This window comes from Myxocyprinus asiaticus, chromosome 4 (assembly GCF_019703515.2).
Source record: "Myxocyprinus asiaticus isolate MX2 ecotype Aquarium Trade chromosome 4, UBuf_Myxa_2, whole genome shotgun sequence".
Classification (NCBI taxonomy): Eukaryota; Metazoa; Chordata; class Actinopteri; order Cypriniformes; family Catostomidae; genus Myxocyprinus; species Myxocyprinus asiaticus.
Genome location: NC_059347.1, coordinates 32,090,753 through 32,109,061, shown reverse-complemented (window position 1 = coordinate 32,109,061; position 18,309 = coordinate 32,090,753). Strand labels below are relative to the sequence as shown.

Genomic DNA, 18,309 nt, shown 5'->3' with positions numbered 1-18,309 from the left:
TTACTATTTTGATGTTTTTTGGGAAATGCGCCAAAGAGTTATGTAATAACCTGGAAAATGTATTGGCAATCTTTTTATAAACATTTTTAAAAGCCAAAGCATTCCACATACTGGTATGCGTTTTACTACAACGCAAATGCATCCGCTCCACATGGTCCAGTGGGTCGCACTGTGCGCAGCTTTGCCACACCTTTTGATAGAGATTTTTATGTCTGACAGCTAAATAAAACAGGCTGTGTGTCTAAGAAGTAGGCTAAGAAATTTTGCGTGCATATGCAAGGGACATCAATAGGCTATTTCTAAAACAGACAACTAATACACTAATTACAACTAATACACTATATTGCCAAAAGTATTTGCTCACTACTACTACACTACTTCCCATAAACACACTCCTAAACCTTGTGGAAAGCTTTCCCAGAAGAGTTGAAGCTGTTATAGCTGCAAAGGGTGGGCCGACGTCATATTAAACCCTATGGATTAAGAATGGGATGTCACTTAAGTTCATATGCATCTAAAGGCAGATGAGCAAATACTTTTGGCAATATAGTGTATTTCTCTGGCACACGTTGGTTGCAGAATCCACGCCTAAGCAGAAGAATGTTGGCAAGTAGCCCTGTCTATAGACCCTTCCCTGACTAGTATGATTTGTGTCACAGGCATTCCTTAGTCCGGTTGCTTAATGAGAGAGAGATAATATGTAGTTGCATTAAAAGTTGAGCAGCAGTGGATAATTATTCTGTTGCATGGCATTGAGGAACTGATGATGCTGCATGTTGACCAGTCAGTGGAAAGGTGTGTTTCATGCCCACCCACATGTGCAAATCAAATATGTATCTATTTTCTACCCATGAACAATTCTGAAAAACAAACTATCAAAACATACACGGCTGTTCTCCCTATCTGTGGCTTTGGTCTTCAGTAGTCAACACCCGATCGCATTGCACCACCTACTGGTGAGAATGAATAGCACCAGGTTGAGATTGTGCATTGGTACTCTGCTGCTTTTCCTGCAGTTCCTGTATGTGGAAGTTTGAATTTCCAACCGAATTTGAACCACTAAATTTGAGGTAGCAAATTTTGTTAAGTGAAATAGAAAGGGCTGAATTTTATCTGTCAGAAAATCTAGATTGTATTTTCAAATGAACTGAATATTTTGGAAACGAACTTTGGAAGGTGAATATTTATTGTTTCATTTTTAATAATGAAAGTAGTTGTGAAATGTTCCAAATGAAATATTCAACGCTTAAAAATACAACCATGTTCAATTTCAGCCTCCCAAAATGCAAGCACTGTAAATTCAAACTGATAATACAGTGCATTTATTTTATTTATTTTTTGCTAAGAGCAATTCGACATGCTTTTATGCTTCAAAGACTTTAGTCATGTATTTAGCTCCATGCTCACCCCCCTGAGCCGCTGTGGCTGCGGAGGGCTGCTCTGCAGTGGTACATTCGCAATAAAATGGGTGTGGTTGAGTCGAGCATATGTGATGCGACGTGTTTCTGATGCAGACCGAATGATTTCATGTGGGACAGAATTGACAGCCGAGTAAGCGCACATTATTTGAATTATTTAGAAAACTGTTCTGTTACTTGTGTTGTATTCACCCCGCCTCCTGTTCTGGCACATTTGAACTGATGGACGGGTTACATGCTCCTCCAGAGAGATAGCCAAGTCGATTTTGGTTACTTTATCTTAATTACATTGAAGAGCCACTGGATCTGTGATTTTTCTTTTATTTGTCTTTTTTTTATTATTTTTTTTTTTTTTTTTGGAAGAGGAGGCGACGGTAAAAACTAAGTGAACGGAACGGGAAAGACGGAGGAAGAAGACACTTGGGAGGAAAGAGGCGAGGAACAAGCAACACAATATACAGAGAACGACGGCATTTGCTTAATTTGCAAGCTTTACAGTGTTTGGACTTCTTATTGGTGAGGATATATTAAATAAGTTTCAGAAGCAAAGCGAGCTGTTCTGGAATCGGGGATAACTGGTAAAGGCTCCCCCCGCCCCCCATTTTAAACGATCAGAGGACGAAATGGTGGCTCCATAATTTCATGATAAAATCGTTTTGATGCGTTTCATACATGAAACGCAGAGTCGCAGAGGCCTAAGCAAGCACCAAATAACTGCAGCAGGAAATAACTGTATGTCCATGCAGTCCTGATAGTTTTTTTTCCACAGAAACATTCCCTGTGTAATTACTTACGCCACGCGCTACAGCATTCTACTCACTTTACGGGGAGACCAAAACAGGAAGATTAACAGGTATTCAGCTATTAAATTAGATCCATCAGAATGTTGTGGCTCAGATAGACATATGGATGAAAAACTTCATCCTCTGGCACAGGCAGGGGGCGGGCATCTGTAAATCTGAGTTCTACATGATTTAAATGATTAATTTGATCTTGCAATATGAGGATTAATAAACTTTATATGCGATATCGTTTGGAATTTTGCCAGTTATGTCATTAAATCACCGCACTGTGTATATATTGTTATTCATAGTGAAAAGGAATATCAAGGAGCTATATCCTACCACTGTCACATCTGTACTTTAAGGTGCGATCCAGCTACCTGTCAATCGGCTCATTTTAGGCATGAGTCGTGAATTAAACGCTTTTGACAATACCAACTTAATAGGAGGTTAATCGTGCACAAGTCTATTGCTTTGGGCGTAAACTGTCCTGGAACTGTCTGGAAAGGTTTGTAATTTAATTTAATAATGATAATACATAAAAAGAACGTTCTTAGAACATTAGGAGTCCCAAAAAAAGAAATAACCAAATGACAAGCCCCCCCCCCCCCATGCATTCAGCGGTAAGGCCAAGCCTGGTATTTCTCTGTGGTCCTTTCAACTGGACCAGTAGACTCAAATCCATTTAGCATTGTGACGTGTTATTCCCATGAGCATCGGAGCGTTTGTGACGGTAATGGAACGGTGTTTCAGCCGAACATGATTCTGTGGATTCGCCATTATGCGGCGCGCTTAAAATGCCTGCGCTCTATGATGATGGAGCATCCTGTTCCAACATGTGGGGCATCTCGGACTCATCTGTGTATATGAGTTTCTGTCTGTGAAATAGAAGTTGAAAACAGTTTACTAGGGTTTTATGGCGACGGAGAAAGCACCATCTCTGGTTTTGATTTAGGCTTTCCCTACTGAGGCGATGGCCTTGTTATTACTGCTCTCAAATGTTTGTTTATCAGCCGCGAGACCCCGCAAGTCCTCTGAAGTCGTATTATTTTACGTAGTGCTGAGAGTAACAAAATCCAACAGTGCAAAAGAAGAAATAAACAAATGAGGTTAAATATTAAATAGGGCTAGATGTTGTTTGTTTTTTAATGTTCTGAATGATACTCCTTGTGGTAAATCAACCTGTAGCTGAATACCTTACGCTGTTTCAACTATACACATTGGTCAAGAAAGCATTATGGAAGCTTGGAAGGTGCAGCAATTAAAGGTGCACTCAGCTTACACTGACACCTAGTGGCCTGGATGCTGCATAATTCAAACACAGTTTCCAGTTAACAATGCCATTGTATAAATTCACTGTGCACAGTAAGCCAAGCTCTCACTACACGATTTTTGGTGTTGCAGATAGATTTCCGAGGTCTGCAACAAAAACGCTGGATCGCTGCCAAATCGGTGCTCGCTAAAGTTGGCGATGCTTGTTAATTAAGAGCAGTTCAGTGACCTTATCTGAGCCAGTCTTGAGCAGTCACAGATGCTGGGATATTTTCACGCCATTCTTGATATTATCACCACATGATCTTGTAGTTTGAGCGATGTAACAACGTGGGTGAACATGTTCCAGCCAATCACATCTTATCATGTATCTTTATGTACAAGCCACAATTTGATCATAATTATATTTTAATTGTTATTGTAATAAACTAACAGTTAATAATTTTTAACAAATAAATATATGGTCTACGCACTCTACTTGACATTGTGCTGTATTATTTTATCTTTCCAAACATTGTTGCTGCCATATTTATATATATATATTTTTTTTTAATCATCTCTTCTTTTGTTTTTCTGAAAAAATCAGTGAGCAGAACACTTTTGGACAGCTAGCTGATTGAAACCATTTATTTCTGGTAAAATCTCATAATCACTCTCATTTCTCACGTGATTTATTTAAGTTTTTATTCCCGCTGTTGGCCGTGGATGCCTCTTGTCAAAGATCTTGTAGTTTGAGCACCTCATCTGCATTCTGTTGTGTAGTATGTGCGCTGCTACGAAAAGATGACAGATGACAAGAAACCTTGTTGTGTAATGTGAGCATTACATCGATTCAGGTAGTCTGACAGTCATGTAGTGAGAGCATGGCTTAAGAGACCTTAGAATGTGCATTAGGATTTAATATAAAAGGATCTCAATTTCTCAGATTCAGTGTCATGACTTATATCTGTTTGAAATGTTTTGTGGGAAGATGGGATTATACACCATTACTACTACTCTCTCAGTAGTGGGCTGTGATATAAGTTTTGTATTGGTGGTTGTGGGCTCTTTATGCTTGTTCTTTGTATGCGTGGTGAAGGATGGGTTAGGAACCTGTACTGATGCTGCTTTGTGTGAAGTTCCCTCGGATTGACCCTTGGAGAGCCATACATTGTTGAATTGCTTTCTGCCTGTCATGGTGTTGTGTTAGGGAGTTAAGGCACTTTAATAAGTATATGTGGTAAAGGGGTAATAACAATGATTTTTGCATCCATTTACCATAGCTCCCATCAGCATTGCTACAGTAATCATACATATATCTGAATGATTCTTACAGGAAAACATGATAAGTAAAACTGTTCAGAAGAACCAAGAGGGAATGTGATTGGTTGATGGTTTGTGACATATTTTACTGTAGAAAAAAAAGCATGCAAAATCCTGATTCCTAATCTTGTTTCTGTGTTTGGAATGGCTCTCTGAACAGTAAGCCTATTATATTATAGATTCTTAGCTACAGTAGATTACACCAGATTAAAGATGATGCTGTAATGTTAATCTAGACCTGGCAGCAAATCAGCGCAGTAAAATTATGTTTCAGTGTTGTACACTGTTAGTTCTCTTTAAATCTGTATGTTATATATGTAAAATTGAAACAGAAAAATCTTTACACACTGGAAAAATTTTGTTGGCTGTATGAAAATAAATTCTACTCAGAAACGTACTGATTTATTATTTTTTTTGCTATTCTTAATTTGCATTGTGTACAACACAAAATACATGATACATATAGTAAAATAATATTTGTGCTATTGTTAAATCTTATTCGTGACACCTTTTTAAGTAAATAAAGTTGAATGAACCGATACATTTTGTATATCTAACAGTTTTTCTAGTTATGCTGACAAAATGATAATGAGTTAAATTTACTTAAGGAGTGTGATGCAGAAATGCTACATAAATATTTTAAGTAAATCCAATTCATCACTTTTTCAGTGCACATAAATATTCTAATATGCTGTGTGAGTTGCTTTTATGCTTGATTTTCACAAAACTGGGGGTCCTGAGAATGTTAGCTGTAAAATTTGGATTACTATTTGGGAAACATTTTACAATACGTTTTCATTTTAGTTAACATGAACTAACAATGAAAATACTTTTACAGCATTTATTAATCTTGGTTAATGTTAATTTCAACATATACTAAAACATTTTTAAAATCAAAAGTTGTATTTGTTAACATTAGTTAATGAACTATGAACTAACAATGAACAATTGTATTTTTATTAACTAACATTAACAAAGATTAATATATGCAGTAAAAAATATATACATACCGGTCAAAAGTTTTGAAACACTTGACTGAAATGTTTCTCATGATCTTAAAAATCTTTTGATCTGAAGGCGTATGCTTAAATGTTTGAAATTAGTTTTGTAGACAAAAATATAATTGTGCCACCATATTAATTTATTTCATTATAAAACTAAAATTTAATAAAAAAAAAAAACGTTTTTGAAATTGATGATAAAATTTGGTTGAATGACCAAATAATAAATAAAAGCAGCTAATAAGTGTCCAACATAGATGGGAACTCCTTCAATACTGTTTAAAAAGCATCCCAGGGTGATACCTCAAGAAGTTGGTTGAGAAAATGCCAAGAGTACATGTCTGCAAAATCTAGGCAAAGGGTGACTACTTTGAAGCTGCACAGTTTTTATTTATTTTGGATTTTGTTTAGTCACAACATAATTCCCATAGTTCCATTTATGTTATTCCATAGTTTTGATGACTTTACTATTATTCTAAATGTGAAAACAAATAAATAAATATATATATAATAAAGAATGAATAAGTGTTTCAAAACTTTTGACCGGTAGTGTATATTGTTCATTGTTTGTTCATGATGCCTCATGCTTTGACTAATGTTAACGAATGGAACCTTATTGTAAAGTGTTACAACTATCTGTTGTGTTTCTGACTGACTGCTATTTGATCTGTAGGTCTACACAGATGCTGTGCTTATGCTTATGTTTTTGTGGGTATCTTTCCAGAAGTGAATTTCTAAGTCACTATTGCATGTAATATGTACAGTATTTCTTGTTTGTTTACGTTTGTAAAACCTGCTAAGCATAGTGATTTTTATAGAACAGTGTAATTATGAAGTTGCTTTATCAGCAGTTTATGTGATTGCTGGTTAGCTGCTCTTCAAAGTCTACAAACTGCCTGTGATTCTCAACATGGTTCAACAAGAACCCTATGGCCTCAAACATTATTGATATGTAATGTTTAAATCCACAGGTTTCTGAGGGGGTGAGAGAGGTCAGAGGGTAAAGGTAATTTCAAGATGAGTGAGCTCGAGCAGCTTCGACAGGAGGCTGAGCAACTGCGGAATCAGATCAGAGTGAGTCCTAGTAGTTATACTAGTGCAATTAGCTGTTTTTGAGTTTGCCTTCTGGTGTGTTCTATAATATAGATTATAGTCAGTGAGAATATAACATGTTAATATATGTTGTTAGGCTATATTTACATTATACCATTTATATAAAATTTGCTGTAACTTAAATGACTTTATATAGTTACATAGCTAATGTTATGACAGGCTACCATTTGGGCTCCTGATCACCCTGTCTGGGTTTATTTTGCAATAATGATTGACTGGCTATATACAGTGCTGTGAAAAGTCCTGATTTCTTCTAATTTTGTGTATTTTTCATACTAAATTGTTTTAGATCTTCAAACAAGATATAACATTAAACAAAGGCAACCTGAGTAAACACAAAATACAGTTTTCAAATATACATATTTTTTTATTGGAGCAAAAAAGTTATCCAACACCTATATCAATATCACCCATGTGAAAAACTAACTGCCCCCTTAAACTTAATAGCTGGTTGTGCCACCTTTAGCAGCAACAACTGCAACCAAACACTTCCGATAACTGGAGATCAGTCTTTCACAATGCTGTGCTGGAATCTTGGCCCACTCTTCTTTCCAGAACTGCTTTAGTTTGGCCAAACTGGAGGGTTTTCGAGCATGAACTGCCTGTTTAAGGTCCTGCCACAGCATCTCAATTGGGTTCAAGTCAGGACTTTGACTAGGACACTCCAAAACTTGAATGTTGCTTCTTTTGAGTCATTCAGAGGTGGACTTACTCCTATGCTTTGGATCATTGTCTTGCTGCATAATCAAGTTGCGCTTGAGCTTAAACTCACGGACTGATGACCGGACACTCTCCTTTAGGATTTTCTGGTAGAGAGCAGAATTCGTGTTTCCCTCAATTATTGCAAGTCGCGCTGGCCCTGAAGCAGCAAAGCATCCCCACACCATCACACTACCACCACCATGCTTGACCGTAGGTATGATGTTCTTTTTATGGAATTCTGTGTTTGATTTACACCAGATGTAACGGGACCTTTGTCTTCCAAACAGTTCCACTTTCGACTAATCAGTCCACAGAAAATTCTCCCAAAAGGTTTGAGGATCATCAAGGTGTGTTTTGGCAAAATTTAGACAAGTCTTAATGTTCTTCTGAGATAGCAGTGGTTTTCGCCTTGCCACACTTCCATGGATTGCATTTTTGGCCAGTGTCTTTCTGATAATGGAGTTATGAACCACAGTGACCTTTATTGATGTGAGAGAGGCCTGCAGTTCCTTGGATGTTGTCCTTGGCTTTTTTGTGACTTCCTGGATGAGTCGTCGCTGTGCTCTTGGAGGAATTTTGGAAGGTCAGCCACTTCTGGGAAGGTTCACTACTGTTCCAAGTTTTCTCCATTTGGAGATAATGGCTCTCACTGTGTTTCTTTGGAGTTCCGGAGCCTTTGAAATAGCTTTGTAATCCTTCCCAGACTGATGTATTTCAATCACCTTTTTCCTCATCATTTCTGGAATTTCCTTCGACCTTGGCATAGTGTGCCACTGGGTAAGACCTTTTAGCCAACTTCATGCTGCTGAAAAAGTTCTATTAAGGTGTTGATTTGATTGAACAGGGCTGGCAGTAATCAGGCTTGGTTGTGTCTAGTCCAGTTGAACCCCATTATGAATGCAGTTTCATAGATTTGAGGATTTAGGAACTACTTTTTTGCTTCAATAAATAACATTATCAATCAAAAACTGTATTTTGTGTTTATTCAGATTGCTTTTGATTTATGTTAGAAATTTGATTTATGTTGAAACCATTTAGGAGGAGATATACACAAAAAAAGAAGAAATCAGGTTGGGGCAAATACTTTTTCAAAGCACTGTACATTGTTCCTTATGAACTATAATAATTACTATGTAAATATAAATACTATGGACACTTATATAAAGTTGAACTTGGGACTCTATCATTATTATTATTACTACTATATTAAACTATATATTGTCTTTACAGTATTCACAAAGAGGAGGGTTTGTCAAACAAACATTGTTACATTATGTTAAACTAGTGTTGACTTAGTTCCTAAAACTTAGTTGCCTTCTTGCTATGTCCAGGATTCATCATTAACCAAAGATGATAGATGTTTTTTCTTGTGTAAGCTATACAACAAATTAACTGATGCACTGATCTATATTTCCTGACTGTATTAGTTATGGGTTTTAGAAATAGTGAATTAGTCCACTTTGTTTGCCTTAAAATGGTTTCCAGTGGCTCCAATCTCTAATTCTTGTCAAAATTACGTGTGTATTGCGATATCATGATTACTAGAAAAATAGGCACATACAATTCTCAAGTCATACCTCCCATCCCTCTTTTACCTACAAATGGTGACAACATAATTCAGTTCACCTTTTAACATCTTCTGTCCCTCAGGATGCCAGGAAAGCATGTGGAGACTCCACACTCACTCAGGTGAGACTTAATTACATTTATGACCCAAATGAGAATCCTGACTTGATCTTCAGAGATCTATAGGTCTCCACTCATTTTGTGTATGTCTATGTGGTAGATTACTGCTGGACTAGACCCGGTGGGGCGGATACAGATGAGGACGAGGCGCACACTGCGTGGGCATTTGGCTAAAATCTACGCCATGCATTGGGGCTCAGACTCCAGGTATATCTATCCACAACCTTCACACAACTGTTCTTCAACCAATTCATAGTCTGCTCTTGCACCTGGCGTCAAAGAGAATTTTTTCCCCCCTTTTCTCTCAGACAAGTTAAATGTAACATATTTGGATGGATGACGTTTTGTGAGTAGGCTTTGGTTTTGCACCTGCTTTTGGTTTAGCACAGAAGACAATGAACCACAAGACACATTGACTCAAATGTTAGCTAATCTTCGACTGCACTAGTGTCACAATGGAAATTAATTTAAACAAGTGCTATTGAATTGAGCTGTTGTTTGAGGTAGTTTTAAAATCCCATATTCGTCTGCAAGGGGTATGCCGCACCAGGATGCCCCCTGTACTGTTACAACTGTACGTTTTTCTAACAGCTGTAAATAACCATTTCGAATCAAAGGTTTCGCTGTGTAAAGTTAGGACATGTGTAACCCAAGCTTGATGATTTAAATTATTTTAGCTTGCCAGCTAGCTATATAAAGCAGGAAATAAAGGTGGTGCAATTGTGAAAGCTATATGTTTTGTTTATAAGCTTATTGTTGCATGTAAATTGGTGTGTAAGTGCAGATGAGGAGTATAACCATGGATATGTTGCTGAGTTGCTGATTTTCTTCATCAACAACTTGAGGGAAATACTATTTGATAAATAGTTGTAAACTATTTTATAAAATACGACTTTGTTTGAAAATTATGCATTATGCATGGTTTAATTATTTTAAAAATAGAAAAACTGGCCTCTGTTTAAATTTAGTTGTACTTGTAGGCGTACCATAAATTATAATTTACTGTACATCTCAAATACTGAATACACAGTACGGCAGTGGTTCCCAAACTTTTTACTGTGACGTACCCCTCCAAACATTCATAATCCTTTTGCGTACCCCATCACTAAGGCATAGATAACATTTACACAAGGTATTTTGAAAATATGTACAGTATATTTAACATAAATAGCTTTGTAAAACAACTCCCTTATATCAAACATGTTACATTTGTACTTGTTTTGTACATGTTATATTTATCATATACAGATTGAATAATTGGCTTACCGGTTAACAAGATGAGGTGCTAGATAGGAGATAACTGCATAACTTGCAAACACCTCTCCTCATTGTGAAATTGCTGCCAGTACTGTGTCAGGAATTGTGCATCATTGCAGGTACGGCATTGCTAGCTGACTTCGAGCATTGCGGGCCTGCGCAATTGTGCGGTCAGGTCAAGGTGCTTTTTTTGTCACATCTGACACTGTCAGCAAGGTATAGCTCATTTGCTGGAAAAATAAAAATAAAAATCAAGCAAAAAAAACAAAAAAAAAACAACTAGCTATAACTTAGCTTTATCACCAAGCAGTGTGCTGGGCTGGTGAAAACAAATACTTGCATCACGTATGTTGTGCCCTCACAGAACGCATTAGTAGATGCACTTTTTTTTTTTAATGGCAAAAGATAGGGTTATTTAACTGCATTCTATAATGAAGGGGTGATCCCGAAAATGTTTTCCTGCTGCACTTGGCACTTTTTGCCCATCTTTTGCTCTGTAGGGGCCTATGTAGAAATAAGCTGATTTGAGTTTTTTCCTATTTTGAGTGAGGACTCATATTTTTTTCCCTGTTGCATGCTGTGAGGCTGTGAGGGATAGACTTATAGTCTCTTCAATGGCACAAACAGTATAAAGCTGTAAAAAGCTCATAGATCACATCTGATTTTCCACAACTCGTTGTCTGGAGTTCTTTGTGTACTGAATGTTCTTGGACTGATATTTTATCAATGTTTTGTCTGTGGAACGATCCAAAAACACTTTAAACTGCAGTACAGCCCATTGAAGAGAATGCAAGTCTATCCCTCACAGCCTCGTTGTCATTCCCATTAAAAATCGAAGATGGCACTAGCCTGAATAAGGTCTATTTATCTGTCCTTTTTGTCAGGAACATTTTGGTGTTTCTACAATAGTGGGCGCACAAAATTATCATTTTTATTAATTTTTTTCCGAGCGAGAAATTCATTCAGAAATGCAACTGGGATGAAATAACAGTAAATCTCAGAATTTTGTTTACGTACCCACCATCACCTCACATACCCCCAGGGGTAAGCGTACCCCAGTTTGGGAAACACTGCAGTACGGTATGATACTACAAGGCTGCTTGGCTTATTTAACTGTGTAACAAAAAAAAATTACTCTTGTCAAAAAAAAAAAAAATAATAACAATAAAATTATGGCTGTCAAAAGTTTTAAATAATCCCAATTTTTTATAGTCTCCTCAATCTCCTTGTCTCCTCAGGCTTCTTGTTAGTGCCTCACAGGATGGAAAACTAATCGTCTGGGACAGCTACACTACAAACAAGGTCTGTCAAAGTATTACATATTAAACACATTAAACTGTTGCAAACATTGTCAGTGTTGGGGAGATTACTTCTGAATTGTAATCTGATTACATTTATAAAGAGTACTGATTATAAATTACACAAATCAAATTATAATCAGTAATGTAATCCTTTAGCAGGGACTAAAAACCGTTCAAGGAATGAAAACGAAATTTTTGGCAGAATGTAACCAAAAACAGGAATTAAATCCCTTTCAATTGTTCTGGAGTGAAAACATTTTTAAATGCTGGTAACCGTTTAATAACTGGTTAATTTTGTTACAACATTTTTTTCATGAAACCAAAGACCACAGGGCTTATCACAGTAAATTTTCAGAATTACACTTCCTGTTGCCAGAAAAATTAAAAAAAAGTTGCTTCTCTCTTGTTAGAACATTAGCATGCGCTTTGATTCTGAAGGACACTGCTATTAATTGAGAGATTATTAATTGATTTTAGATGACCAAATCAGTATTTGAAATATTTAAAAAAAATTGGGGATATATTTAATATTACAAATACATTTATTTAAAAGACATTACTTTATGTAGGCTACTGTATACTTTGCTGTGTACTATGATTTTTGTCCTGAAATTTCCCCCACATGGTAAAAAATATAATGGCTTATTTTTGTGTGAGGCAAGTCCCTTATTTTGAGCTTGTTTTTCCAGAGCAGGTGCCTTGTTTCTCTTGAGAGATCTGGAAACACTGCTACTTAGCACAGAGCACTGTCTTTTTAAAAAGAAAGTTATTAGACATTCTTTTATTTTGTTCTAACCAGTGACCATTTGGAAAGAAGGCTAATGAACGCTGGAACCGAAACGAAAAAAATACATTTTCTGCTCAGAACAAACCGAAATAAAAGACATTTCATTTTTAGTCCCAGTTCTTTAGGTTACACTTTTTAGATTATCTAATCTGATTACGTTTCGATGATAATCTAATTTAAAGTGTATTAAATACCAAATATTAAATTACACGCCTTTACACACTTTTATTAAACATTATTAAACATGAAATCAAACAATGTCATATTTGTCAGTGCCTGAGCAGAACCACCTCCCACCGCCCGACACATAATCTTTGAAAGTCAAAACTGATCGCATATGTAATTGATATGTAATCCATAATAAAGTAAATGTATTCTGTAATGTAATCTAATTAGAAGTACTTGATTTTTGTAAACTGATTATGTAATCCATTACTACCCAGCACTTTATCAGCATGTGATCCCTGATATTGTCCAACAACTTCTTTTAATGTGTGTTCGAGTAATATTAATTAGTTCCATATGAACTTCAGATTCACGCCATCCCATTACGGTCATCATGGGTGATGACATGTGCGTATGCGCCGTCTGGAAACTTTGTGGCCTGTGGCGGTCTGGACAACATTTGCTCTATATACAGCTTAAAGACGAGAGAGGGCAATGTTAGAGTCAGTCGAGAACTGCCTGGCCACACAGGTATGATTACACACACATCTTTATATAGAAAGAAGTGATAAACATCTCTGAAAACATTAAAACACAGAATCAGTAGAACAATTTGTATATTGTTTTGCATGTGGTAGTCAACTGTGTTTTTGATGACTAACTGTTTAAGACAGGATTTTTTTTCTATGTGTCTGTAACTAAAGGGAATCGGATTGCAGATGTTTCTTTACCATCCTTTGTGGTTTCAGGGTGTCATGTTGACTTCCTGTCTTGTTCATTTCCTAGGTTACCTTTCCTGTTGCCGTTTCATTGATGACAATCAAATTATCACGAGTTCAGGAGACACAACCTGGTGTGTTCACATGACCCAAAATAAATATGAACACATGAGCAAATAGTATTGCGTAAACAGTATAGTATACTATGCAATATACAGCAGACATTTACAGTTGAAGTCAGAAGTTTACATACACCTTAGCCAAATACATTTAAACTACATTTAAAGTTTTTCACAATTCCTGACATTTAATCGTAGAAAACATTCCCTGTCTTAGGTCCGTTAGGATCACTACTTTATTTTAAGAATGTGAAATGTCAGAATAATTGTAGAGAGAATGATTTATTTCAGCTTTTATTTCTTTCATCACATTACCAGTGGGTAAGAAGTTTACATACACTTTGTTAGTATTTGGTAGCATTGCCTTTAAATTGTTGAACTTGGGTCAAACATTTTGGGTAGCCTTCCACAAGCTTCTCACAATACGTTGCTGGAATTTTGGCCCATTCCTCCAGACAGAACTGGTGTAACTGAGTCAGGTTTGTTGGCCTCCTTGCTCGCACACACTTTTTCAGTTCTGCCCACAAAGTTTCTATCAGATTGAGGTCAGGGCTTTGTGATGGCCACTCCAATACCTTGACTTTGTTGTCCTTAAGCCATTTTGCCACAAATTTGGAGGCATGCTTGGGGTCATTGTCCATTTGGAAGACCCATTTGCGACCGAGCTTGAACTTCATTGCTGATGTCTTGAGATGTTGCTTCAATATATCCACATAATTTTCCTTCCTCATGATGCCATCTATTTTGTGAAGTGCACCAGTCCCTCCTGCAGCAAAGCACCCCCACAACATGATGCTGCCACCCCCATGCTTCACGGTTGGGATGGTGTTTTTTGGCTTGCAAGCCTCACCCTTTTTCCTCCAAACATAACGATGGTCATTATGGCCAAAAAGTTCCATTTTTATTTTATCAGACCACAAGAAATTTCTCCAGAAAGTAAGCTCTTTGTCCCCATGTGTACTTGCAAACTGTAGTCTGGCTTTTTATGGCAGTTTTGGAGCAGTGGCTTCTTCCTTGCTGAGCAGCCTTTCAGGTTATGTCGATATAGGATTTGTTTTACTGTGGATATAGATACTTGTCTACCTGTTCCTCCAGCATCTTCACAAGGTCCTTTGCTGTTGTTCTGGGATTGATTTGCACTTTTCGCACCAAACTACGTTCATCTTTAGGAGACAGAATGCGTCTCCTCCCTGAGCGGTATGATGGCTGGTCCCATGGTGTTTATACTTCCGTACTATTGTTTGTACAGATGAATGTGGTACCTTCAGGCATTTGGAAATTGCTCCAAAGGATGAACCAGACTTGTGGAGGTCCACAATTTTTTTCTGAGGTCTTGGCTGATTTCTATTGATTTTCCCATTATATCAAGCAAAGAGGCACTGAGTTTGAAGGTAAAATGCATTCACAGGTACACCTCCAGTTCAGTACCTCTCCTATCAGAAGCTAATTGGCTAATTGTCTAAAGGCTTGACATAATTTTCTGGAATGTTCCAAGCTGCTTAAAGGCACAGTTAACTTAGTGTATTTAAACTTCTGACCTACTGGAATTGTGATGAATTAATCTGTCTGTAAACAATTGTTGGAAAAATGACTTGTGGCATGCACAAAGTAGATGTCCTAAAAGACTTGCCAAAACTATAGTGTGTTAATATGAAATATGTGGAGTGGTTAAAAAATTTGTTTTAATGACTTCAACCTAAGTGTATATAAACTTCTGACTTCAACTGTATTTGTACAGTTAAAACTTGTTTGCTCTCTTGGATCTGAAATAACAATTACAGAATAATAATCATAATAATACTTCATTGTTTTATTACGCCAGATTAAACAGACAGCACCATTAAACACAACTATAAAACATATGGCAATAAATAACACACAGTCAATAAATAACATGAGAACATACAAACCTGAAAATCTCATTGAGATTTCTTCTCTCATCAAAATAATGGAAAATGTAAATTTCTTTTGTATATGTAATGGCATCTTAATTCTCCTTCCTAAAGGTAGAAGTTGAAACACACAGTGCAATACATGTAGGCTACCACCAATGATGTTGTGTGCTATTCTCAGAATACTCTGAAAGTATCTGTTAAAGTCCTCTGTTCAGGTTGTTATACTGTGTAACCTTGTTTTTTGAATGTGTGTTTTCAGTGCTCTGTGGGACATAGAGACCAGTCAGCAGACGACGCTTTTCTCGGGTCACAGCGGTGATGTAATGAGTCTGTCGCTGGCTCCAGACTCGCGGACCTTCATCTCTGGGGCCTGTGATGCCTCCATTAAACTCTGGGACATCAGAGACAGCATGTGCAGACAGACATTCACTGGTCATGAGTCAGACATCAACGCAGTCTGTGTGAGCACAAAGAGAAACACTGAACAGAAACTTATGGGCTCTTCACACCTAAAATGATTTTTAACCCTGGGTTAATGTAATCCTGCTCCATGTTTCACACTGTTCAGACTTTAGCTTGGGTTACTGATTACCTTTGGCACCACAGTTCCTGCAGAGATTCATAACCCAGGGATGTAAGTAGGATATAAATTACAAGTGTGAAACATTGCTTATTCCAGGGTTAAAAGTGGCCTCAACTTGGGGTGAAAAAATTCATCCAAGGTTAAGCATAGTGTGAAAAGCCTTTTAAAAGTGAAACACATTACTGATACTTATGAGTCAAAGTATATCTCCTTTCCTTTTTACTTATTTTCTCCTTCTCTGTCCTTCAGTTCTTTCCCAGCAGCAGTGCGTTTGCAACAGGTTCAGACGACGCCACCTGCAGGCTGTTTGACCTGCGTGCCGATCAGGAGCTCTGCTTATACTCTCATGATAATATCATCTGTGGCATCACCTCTGTCGCCTTCTCTCGCTCTGGCCGCCTGCTGCTCGCCGGCTACGACGACTTTAACTGCAACATCTGGGATGCCATGAAGGGAGACCGAGCAGGTGAACCCACTAGCATTATTATTATGCATGAATACAGAAACCCTTTGCACAGCATTTCATTTGTAAATTATGAGTTCCAGGAACAAGGAAATGATGATGGATGCAGCAGTTTTGGGGGAATGGAACTTAAATGAAAAATGAGTGGTGTGACGTGACAAAACTAAGTTGCTCCAGTCCCATTAAAGTCAACAAAGCTGCTTACACTGCAAGCACCGCAATGTTGGGTTCTTTTGTCGTCGCTTTTTATGTCGCATCATGACACTCACTTATCATGTAGATTGCTTTATTGTAGTGTTAAACAGTTTTGTTTTTGTTTCTTATAGTGTAATGTTGAACAGTTTTTTTGTGATGTTCACTTGCAGTGGAAATTGCTGTAATGAAAGTTGTGTGTGCATATTCCATTATAAAATACGTGATGCCGTAGTCTACATGTGATTATAAAAAAAACTGCATCACTATTTGTTTTACATTTTTTTACGGGATTAGAAAAATGTATGCAACATTAATATTTTATTATACTTTTCTTTCATGTTTTATGAGGTTGGGAATCACCACTAAAATGTTTCTGGAAATGCTGGATCCGGTTCCAGAATTTGTTTCTAGCACAAATGAAGCAATGTCTTTACACTAAAGCCCTTCACACCCTCTCTCTCTCTCTCTCTCTTACAGGAGTGTTGGCTGGCCATGACAATCGTGTGAGCTGTCTTGGGGTAACAGATGATGGCATGGCTGTGTCTACAGGTTCTTGGGACAGCTTCCTCAAGATCTGGAACTGACCATACACACCCACACAAACACACACACACACACAATGCTCACATATCTTACACAGTATTCACTTCTCATACCATACTATATGCACAGTATGTACTTACTGTACATATGATGTACACTTAACTACACAGACACATGCCTGACAAAGACTAGAACTGTACATACTATATATAATGACAATTAATTATAAGTTTACACCAACTCTTTTTAGTGCCACTTAATTCTATACATATTGCGAGTCACACTGTAGACAGGTTTGGACCATGTGTTTTAAACAGGAATGTTTACATGCACACGTTTTTTTTTCTTTACCTAAGGTTTGCTGGACATATACAGTACTTTCACTTAGTGACATAAGTGCATTTGGCGGAATGGGTGTTGATTTTTCAGATGCATCTAATTTGAGCATACAACCCAAAAAGTTTTTTTTTTTTTAAACATCACTCTCACAATTTGCATACTTTTGATTCATTTCAGGCTTATTTAAGACCATTTAAGACTATTCATTTTATATTGCATTTATGGTCATTCTGTTCTCTATACTCAAATATAAGCCTTCGGTGCTGATGTTTCCATGATGTAGAGTTCAAATGATGAAAGATGTAAGGCAGGGTCGAGTTATCCAGCCGAAATGTCCTAAATCACAAATCACACTTAATGTAGTCATGTTTTATAGATGCATATGCCGGCATATTACAGTATATAATATATGATGTTTTTGTCTTTACTTTTCATGTTCAAGTTTTACTTTTGTTTTTTTTTACATGCTTATTATTTGTTTCCCTGTGTGCCACACCCTACGGAGAATAAAGCGAAAAAATAAAATAAAACACACACACACACACACACATACATATATATATATATATATATATTAAAAAAACTGGTGCCACTACATGTGACCACAGGTATATATTTACATGAGAGGTTGTGTGAATGCTGATTATTTGAATTTACTTTAGTTTAT

The 18,309-nt window shown here is 37.0% G+C and overlaps 1 protein-coding gene across 4 annotated transcripts in view; it reads left to right on the top strand.

The window, feature by feature from the left end:
• Window positions 1-18,027, top strand: part of LOC127435263 (guanine nucleotide-binding protein G(I)/G(S)/G(T) subunit beta-2) — a 32,713-nt gene extending 14,686 nt beyond the window's left edge. Inside the window, exons 1-11 of one of the 4 annotated variants that reach the window (XM_051688581.1) lie at window positions 1,463-1,551; window positions 1,782-1,934; window positions 6,747-6,849; window positions 9,241-9,279; window positions 9,377-9,483; window positions 11,772-11,835; window positions 13,155-13,317; window positions 13,573-13,639; window positions 15,779-15,980; window positions 16,352-16,568; window positions 17,238-18,027. In XM_051688581.1, coding sequence (XP_051544541.1) covers window positions 6,793-6,849; window positions 9,241-9,279; window positions 9,377-9,483; window positions 11,772-11,835; window positions 13,155-13,317; window positions 13,573-13,639; window positions 15,779-15,980; window positions 16,352-16,568; window positions 17,238-17,344 — 1,023 coding nt within the window. In that variant the 5' untranslated portion in view covers window positions 1,463-1,551; window positions 1,782-1,934; window positions 6,747-6,792 and the 3' untranslated portion in view covers window positions 17,345-18,027. Of the gene's footprint in view, window positions 1-1,417; window positions 1,552-1,781; window positions 1,935-1,954; window positions 2,272-6,746; window positions 6,850-9,240; window positions 9,280-9,376; window positions 9,484-11,771; window positions 11,836-13,154; window positions 13,318-13,572; window positions 13,640-15,778; window positions 15,981-16,351; window positions 16,569-17,237 lie in introns of those variants that run through there. The other 3 variants (XM_051688574.1, XM_051688592.1, XM_051688603.1) reach the window with 3 other exon arrangements.
• Window positions 18,028-18,309: the final 282 nt, after the last annotated feature.